This window comes from Alexandromys fortis, unplaced genomic scaffold, assembly GCF_014885135.2.
Source record: "Alexandromys fortis isolate MF-2015 unplaced genomic scaffold, M_Fortis_MF-2015_v1.1 scaffold_71, whole genome shotgun sequence".
Taxonomy (NCBI): Eukaryota; Metazoa; Chordata; class Mammalia; order Rodentia; family Cricetidae; genus Alexandromys; species Alexandromys fortis.
The window spans coordinates 4,500,879-4,509,480 of NW_026067954.1; the positions used below are offsets into that span (position 1 = coordinate 4,500,879).

The 8,602-nt window shown below is 44.0% G+C and overlaps 1 protein-coding gene across 1 annotated transcript in view; it reads right to left on the reverse strand.

Moving 5' to 3' along the window:
* Positions 1-8,602, reverse strand: part of Katnal2 (katanin catalytic subunit A1 like 2) — a 56,783-nt gene that overhangs the window by 38,126 nt on the left and 10,055 nt on the right. Inside the window, exons 2-4 of the mRNA XM_050151570.1 lie at positions 7,480-7,550; positions 6,251-6,417; positions 4,652-4,697 (exon numbers count right to left, since the gene is read on the reverse strand). Of these exons, the coding sequence (XP_050007527.1) occupies positions 4,652-4,697; positions 6,251-6,417; positions 7,480-7,550 (284 nt within the window). The remainder of the gene's footprint in view (positions 1-4,651; positions 4,698-6,250; positions 6,418-7,479; positions 7,551-8,602) is intronic.

The following is an 8,602-nucleotide window of genomic DNA, read 5'->3' on the forward strand; positions in this document are numbered from 1 at the left end:
GGTGAGGCTCTATGCACACAGCACAGTGAGGCTCTGCACACAGCACAATGAGGCTCGTGCGGCTGCACCATGTACTTGCTCCTAGTTGATTTGGCTCCAGCTCTCTCCTGACTACTCACTGGGCTCCTCTCAACCAAGCTGGAGTGCCCACCCTTCCCAGGGACCCCCAATCCACCCTCTTCCATTCTCTGTCACACCACAGAGGTTCCATGCTTGGCAGATTGCTTTAGTTTTCAAAAACCCACCCATATGAATGATTTTTTTAAAAAAAATTTAAAAACAAACAAAACAACATAGAACAGCAGTTCTCAACCTGTGGGTCCCGACCCTTTTGAGACTCAAATGACCCTTTCACAGGGGTCACATATCAAATATCTCACATATCAGATATTTACATCACGATTCATAACAGTAGCAAAATTACAGTTATGAAGTAGTAGTGAAGTAATTTTGTGACTGGGGTCATGTCAACACGAGGGGCTGACTGAAGGGTCGCAGCATGAGAAGGCTGAGAATCACTGCAAAGGAAGAATACTCCTGGTGCTAACATCCCCCACCCTCCTCACAAGCATCAGACCAGGGAAATCCCAGGGGTAGCGGGAGGAGACAGTCTGTCCTCTCACGTTATGAAACGCCAGAAGATCCAGGGCTCTCTCTGAGTTGTAATCCTGTACACTGAATATCCTTCCTCTGTGTAAAACATCAAAGGACCTATAGCATCAGTGGTTAAGAGCATGGGCTGGGGCTGGAGAGATGGCTCAGTGGTTAAGAGCATTGCCTGCTCTTCCAAAGGTCCTGAGTTCAATTCCCAACAACCACATGGTGGCTCACAACCATCTGTAATGGGGTCTGGTGCCCTCTTCTGGCCTGCAGATATACACACAGACAGAATATTGTGTACATAATAAATAAATTTTTTTTTTTAAAAAAAAAGAGCATGGGTTGCTTGCTCTTGCAGAGGTCCTGAGTTTGGTCCTCAGCACCCATATTGGGCAGTTCACAATTTCCTGTAACTCCATCTTCAGGAGATCTGACATTCTTCTGACCTTTACAGGTAACTGCACACAGAGATACACACAAATACACATAAATAATAAAACACTGTGACGCACTATGGAAAGAGAGCAAACTTAGTCTATGTCTACTGTCACAAATCACTCATCTTTATAAAATGATTTATCGCCAGCCTGGTCTACAAGAGCAAGTGCCAAAACAGGCTCCAAAGCTACAGAGAAACCCTGTCTCGAAAGACCAAAAAAAAAAAAAAAAAAAAAAAAATTTCTCATGAGTATGTTCCTGTCTGGAAAAATACAGTGATGGGACTGGAAGTCAGAAGAGTGGCTGGTAGAGATGGGGTTTATAGCAGTGGAGGGGACAAAGGGAATCTGCAGTTGTCATAAGAGTCACAGTGCACACGTTTGAGTGTGCATCACACATCACTACAAGGGCAGAACTAATCCGTTCAGTACATCCTCATCAGTAGGCAAAAAAATGGTATTGGGATGTTTGCATTTTGCAATAGAAGACAAGGTCAGACACGCAGGACCTTCTTAGAGGCCATCATGAGCTCTGATGCCTTAAGCTGCTCTCTCCTCTCAGCTCTTTGCAGGATATCTGCAGTAGGGTCACTAGAGGAATGACTCTCATATTCTAAATGATCTCAGATAGCTTCTGCCTCAGTTCAATTCATTATGGAAAAGAAAAATTGATTATCTCTAATATAAATACTATGTCAACAATACTACCATGTCCACACCCTAATGTTCAACTCATGAGGAGTCAACACGGAACATTCCTAGGGCATCTTTTTTTCATCTCTAACCTAAACATTAGAAAATCTGTCCTTCAGGCTTTTTGCTGAGACAAAAATGAAACAATCATAAAATGAGTATCAAGCATTTCATACATGCAAATTCTGCTAATAGGGTTGGTTTAAATATAATTATAGGTAACACACACAACACACACATGCATCTCAACATCCATTTGGGTCTCTCAAAGGTCCAGAACTCTGGTCCTTCCATTTTGATTTCCTGCCAACAGCAAAATGAACCATAAAGTTTGCTTTGATATGACTCAAGACAAAAACACCAATAATCATAAAATTCTTCTGAATATAGAACCAAACTTCTTCGGCCTTAACTTTATTCATCAGTCCTGTGCTCAAGAGAATTCTACTGAGGTCTAACCTCTTGCTCTGATTGTCAACTTGGTTGGACTGTAAGAAACACCTGGTGAGGGGCTGGACCAATGCTAATGGCCTTCCCCAGCAGACACGTGGCAGTTCATAACTGTCACTCCAATTCCAGAGGAGTCAATGCCTTCTTCTGACTTCTGCAAGCACTGCACACGTGCAGGCAAAACACTCATAATCATAAAATAAATTTAAAAAAGAAATGCCGAAGGCATTAATGGGGCACACCTTGGGACATGTCTGTGAGGCTGTTTTCAGAGACATTCAGTAGAGAAGGGAAGATCTACCCTAAATGTAAGCACCAGCATTGTTGTGAAATGTTTGTACATTGTGTGAACATACTGTTAACTTGATTTCTAGGTCTCTGATCTTGCAGTGGGGAAGGGACTTGTTAGAGCCTGAGCTTTATTCTATCAGATTCCACTGTCTTAGGCCCATCCCACAAATTCTTTGTTGTGTGATGTTTTATTCTTCTGGCTTTTGAGGGGGCCCTCCACCCCGCTCCCAAATAAATCACACATGTAGGTTTATTCTTAGTTATGAATATCTGACCTCAGTCTGGCTTGTTTCTTGCCAGCTTTTCTTAAATTATCCTGACTACCTTTTGCCTCTGGGCTTTTATCTTTCTCTATTCCTGTATACTTTTCTTTATTTCTTTCTCCATTGCTCGTTGTGTAGCTTGGTGGCTGGCCCTTGATGTCCTCTTCTCTTTGTTCTCTTGCTCCCCTCTTCCTTATTTCTCCTCCTGTTTATCCTCTCTGCCTGCCAGCCCCACCTATCCTTGCTCCTGCCTCGCTATTGGCTGTTCAGCTCTTTATTATACCACCAGGTGTTTTAGACCGGTAAAGAATCACAGCTTTGCAGAGGTAAACAAATGCAGCATAAACAAAAGCAACACACCTTCAAATAATATTCCCCCAAATTCTCAAGCCTTTTGGGACCCCAATTCTGTCACCTGTCTCATTAGCTAACTTTTCTCCCTTGGATTATCAGCAGATCTATAACTGAGAGAAATCTCTGGTGTGAGGCACAAAATTAGGAAAGAACACTTGGACGAATGGAAGTCAACCCGATGACCCACCCTGTTACAGAGCGAGCATCTCGGCATAAAACAGCACCCAGAGCGGCTGGAGAGATGGCTTCAGCGACTAAGATCACTACTGCCTGTACCTCTAGTTCCAGGGGATCTAATGCCCTCTTCTGGACTCTGTGGGCACTGCACAGATGTGGTGCACATCCTTACAGACAGCTAAAACACTCACACACATAAAAAAAATAAATAAATAAAATTCAAAACATTTAAAAAGCCCACAGTGGCCAGAAACACTGCCCATTGCTTTCCTGATTCTCCTCCGTGACTAAACATTTGGGGTTCAGCCCTTGTGCTTGACACACACAGACATCAACCCAGAAGAACTGAGGAAACCCCAAGTGACGTGCCCTGAGCACACAGCAGGCACGAATGCACTGGAAGAGAAGCGGAGCCCAGGGACGTCCAAGGCTGGCCTATTAAATGCCCTCGCTGCTGCCATGCACAAGCCGTTTTAGCATCAGCAGAGACCGACTAACTTCACGGGAACCATGGATAGGGCAACAGCGCCCCATCGAGGCAGTGACACCGTCCCTAAAGCACAGGGCAAAGCAGAGGTGGCTCGGGCAGAAGACGGTGATAGCCGCTGTTATGGCATGGGCTCCAGCCAGCCATTGCTACAGAGGCTGGATACAGGGAACTGAAGTCAAAGAACCGAGGCCCTTGATAGGACACATAGAACGCACACCTCTCAAGACCTAATAACTTACCTAAATCTGAGTTTCCTTTTTCTGGCACATTCTAAGATTTGGAAAATGATTTTTTTTCATGGCATAAACTGAGTATACAGTGTAGTTCCTGCCAGAATTGTACTTTCATCTGCCCCCGAGCTTTTGGATTTTTTTTTATGCTAACAAAATCCTACAGTCTCTGCTGCCCCAAGCCAGCCAACCCTTGGGCATAGAAAGACGTTGTGGAAACTGGGTGTCAATCTTTTAACCTTGAAGACCCGGACTGTCGAAGCCACGTAGCCAGGAAAGACTGGATAGCATTGAGAGAAATGTGCAGTGACCCCGGGAGAATCTGAAGACGCTGGCTCAAGTCCAGGCAGTGGCGACACGAGGGGACTCCAAGGTCACATGACCTCAGTCTGGTATTGCTAGCAGACATGGAGCTGCACTGGAGACTCTTTAGGAAAGAGATCCCACAGACTCTTAAGCGGTAAACTGATCAGGCCTGGCATGCCAGTGCACACCTTTAATCCTAGCATTCAGAAGGCAGAGGCAAGCGGATCTCTGTGAGTTCGAGGCCAGCCTGGTCTACAGAGGGAGTTCCAGGACATCCAGAGCTATATAGAGAGACTTTGTCTCAAAAAAAAAAAAAAAAAAAAATTTAAATTGATGATGACAAATCATGACTCACTTTACCTTCTGTTGTTCTTCCCTCCGCTTCTTGGTGGTAAATTGTTTTCTGCTGTGGAAAAACAAACATGGGGAGAATTTAGTCTTAAGAGAGAGCAAGCAAACTTTTAGGTACATTGTTCTTTCGCAGTGCTCTTACACGGTCCTACAGACCACAGACAGCTGTTCTAATGAGAAGTGAAGGCCCCGGAGAGCAGAAGGGACCACAGCTTCTCAGGCATTCGGAGCCACACAGAGAGAGACCCAGACCTCAGTAAAACCACCGTGGCCACACATGTGGGGCCATGCCCACAACAGGCCGCCTCTAAGGCTGGCCACTCCACTGAGATTTCACGAATTTGTCACTATTTTCTGGGTCATGTGGTACTCCAGGATTGCATGAGTCTGAGAGGAACATTGACTGAGTTAAATTCTGCCAACTGACCTTTCGAATTAAGCCACTGTGCTCAATCTCACAGGAGAAAACGGGTGCCAGGCTAGATGAGGACAGTCCACCTAGAAATCAGCTCCTTGAGAACAGAGCTTGTCTCTCTGTGCAGGAGCCAGTGCCCAGATCAAACAACCAGCCAAACAAGCTGAGCTCTGAACCCTTCACTGGAAGAGAGCTCAGAGAAAATTTAAAAAAGAAAAAAGAAAAGAAAGAAAATTAAAATTGCAGACCTTCCCCCAAGTCTAGATTTGGCCTGGCTATTTTTAATTGACGTTCCTCTTGGTTTCCTGGTCCTTACATGAAATGTTAACGTCTGTGGCTTAACAAGTGCCTTGTAAACAGGACAATGATCTCCCTCGGTTTGTAATTACTTCCCCTACTTACAGACTTCTAAGTCAATGTTACTACAAACCTAGGCCCTCAGCTAAAGCCTCCTTGACTGCTGACCTATCCTGGGTCTTTGCATTATATTGATCACCATCTGGATTGATGGTTTTCAAAAGCATTTCATTATCTATACATGAGCTATTAGCTTCACCAATACTCATTTCCATGTTATTTCCAAGATAGATAATAGGTCTTCCTAACAAGAAGTCTTCTGTCATTTATCGTCTTCCAACAGCCCTTTCCATCACTCCAGAAGTCAATGCTGGTCTTTCTTCTAAAGAGCTCCTTCAATACACTGGGGCTTTGCTCTCATTACCCTAAAACACAGTCCTCAAACAAACTCCACAAAGACTAGCGGATGTCAAAATCCAGGCAATCGGCAGGGCAGTGGTGGCATGCACCTTTAATCCCAGCACTTGGGAGGCAGAGGCAGATGAATATCTGTGAGGTTGAGGCCAGCCTGGTCTACAAAGTGAGTTCCAGGACAGCCAGGGCTACACAGAGAAGCCCTGTCTCAGAAAAAAAAAAAAAAATCCAGGCAATCGTGTTTGAATGGCCAGTTCTGGGTTTGAGATGGGCTCCAGATCTTTCTGGTCTACTCTTCCAGGCACAGAAGGAACCATATAGCCATGTTCCTGGGAACACCTTTGATTAGGGGGAGGGATAGGCCAAGCTGGTCTTCAGACTTATGATCTTCAGGTCCCCACCTCCCTGAGTTTGGGATTACAGATGTGGGCACTGGAAATACCATTCTGATGTACTTTCTGATATACACCAAAACTATGTACCTGTCTCTGGCGCCTTCTTAACCATTTTGGGGTACTTCTGGAACTTTACAAAATAATAGCTCTCATATTCCATCAAAATTGTTTCTAGGTCAACATTGTCACAAACTTCAAAGCGCCTTAACCCCATCTTAGTCTCTTCCTCCAGTGCTTTAGCCGTATCGATATAGCTGGCAGTTGTACAGAAGAGAAAAGATTAAGTCAGGTGTAAGGATAAAAGCAAACAGAGGGTGCAGATCCAAAGAGATTCAACACAAAGAGCAAGCAGACCTTAAGCAGCACATCATAGAAAAACTGGCAAGGAAGAGATTTTTCTAGACAAGGAACCTTACATAGGCTTTTATGGCTTGTGTTGAATTTTGTTTTCTGGTTTGGATTTTTTAATGCTATGGTATTGAGGAGGGGTATTTTTGTTTGCTGGTGGTTTTGGTTTTGTTGTTTGTTTTCAAGTGGTTGTTTTAGGGACAAGGTTTCATTAAATAGCTCACTGTCTTAGAACTCATGATCCTTCTGTGACAGCCCCTGAAGCCCTGAGATTACAGACATGTAACTGAACCACATGTTAAATGTGTCCAGACACTGTCATAACATACATGTAACTGCACCACATGTTAAATGTATCCAAACACTGTCATTACAGACATGTAACTGAACCACATGTTAAATGTATCCAAACACTGTCATTCACAACAGTGCTGTCCGGAAGTCACCTGCTTCTGGGGGCATCTAGTGATGCTACCATTGTTCAAAACTAGTTTGAAAGTGCTGGCAGTCAAATAAGCCAGTCCACTAAGAAACTGTCTTTGGCTTGCCTTTCCTCATTTTTTGCTAAATATGTATGTATTTGGGTACTTTTCTGTTGCTGTCGTAAAATGCCATGAAGTTAACTACGAACTTGGAGAATGTCATTGTGTTAGTGCAGGCCTCGCCAGTTATAGCAAATCAACTGAATTAACCCGAGATGTTAATAATAAAGGACTGGCTTGGAGCTCAGTTGTAGAGTGCTTTCTGGGATTCACTGCCAACATACAAATAATATTAGTATAATAATAGTAATATTATTAATAGTAATAGTAAGATAGGAAACAGACGGGGAGAGAGTATATATGGAGCCACTGTACTTTCTGCTCATCTTTCTGTAAACACAAAGCTATTCTAAAAGTAACATCTGGTCCCTGCTTTCAAAGGGTCAGAGTGGAGGGGCGTCACCATAAACGACTGTGATAACATACCCTTCTTGTGTTAAATAATGCAAAATCAAAATGAGAAGGTTTTTCCGCCGGGCTTCTGTTCTCATCTCATACTGTAAACAAAAAGGAAAATTTAGATGGGACAGCAAGACACAGCAGTGCTTTATAGAAATAACGGCTTAGAGGAATGGCGAGCTGTCAAAACCAAGCAGCCTAGCCGGAAGGTTGGCCTGCCTCTGTGGTCTCGGAGGCTGCGCAAAGCCTGTTTTCTGCCACCTGTTTCTTCCTCAGTCAGTAGATTTAAGAGACACTGACTTGAATTAGGACTTCATGTGACAAGTTGAACTTACTGCCAAGCTAGCTAGGCTTTTGTTGTCTAAAACCAGAAGGAAATAAATATGCATACTGTGAGGATTCAGGCATTATGCTGGCCTGCCCTGACATCTGGCAGGATGCACCCAGGCAGTACCCTGACCAGCCCAGGGTCCTAGTCTGTACTCAGGTGAAAAAGGTCCCTTTTAAGAGACCTCCCACTCCCTCTTTCTTCCTTTTTGCCATTTTCTCTGAGGAGGCAGCTTTTTGTCTCTCTTCCCGTTCTCTCTTCTCCCCCATTCCTTTATCTCAATAAACTCCGCACTCAAGCTCTGCATGGCAAATCTATCTCCTGCCCGTGTTCTTCACCTGCCATGGGTGAGGGTCCCTAACGTGCGGAAATCACAACACATTCCCCTGCTATTTAGACCAGGTCAAGGAACATGGTTACAAAATAAACTTGTGGGGGCTGGAGAAATGGCTCTCCTGAGAAGATAGTTGTTTGTTCCTTAGCACTACGTTGGGGCTCACAAACCCTAATCCCCGAGATCCAATGCCCACTTCTGGCCTCCAGGGGTACTGCATGCACATGGTGCACAGATATACATGCAGGCAAACACCCATACAAACAAAATGATAAGATAAACTTTAAAAATAAAATAAACTTGTGACCTAGAAATCAGCTTGACAACACACATCACATGAAAATATATCTTTAGCACTTGGAAGGCCGAGGCAGGAGGATCTCTGTGAGTTCGAGACCGGCCTGGTCTACAAGAGCTAGTTCCAGGACAGGCTCCAAAACCACAGAAAAACCCTGTCTCGAAAAACCAAAAAAAAAAAAAAAAAAAAA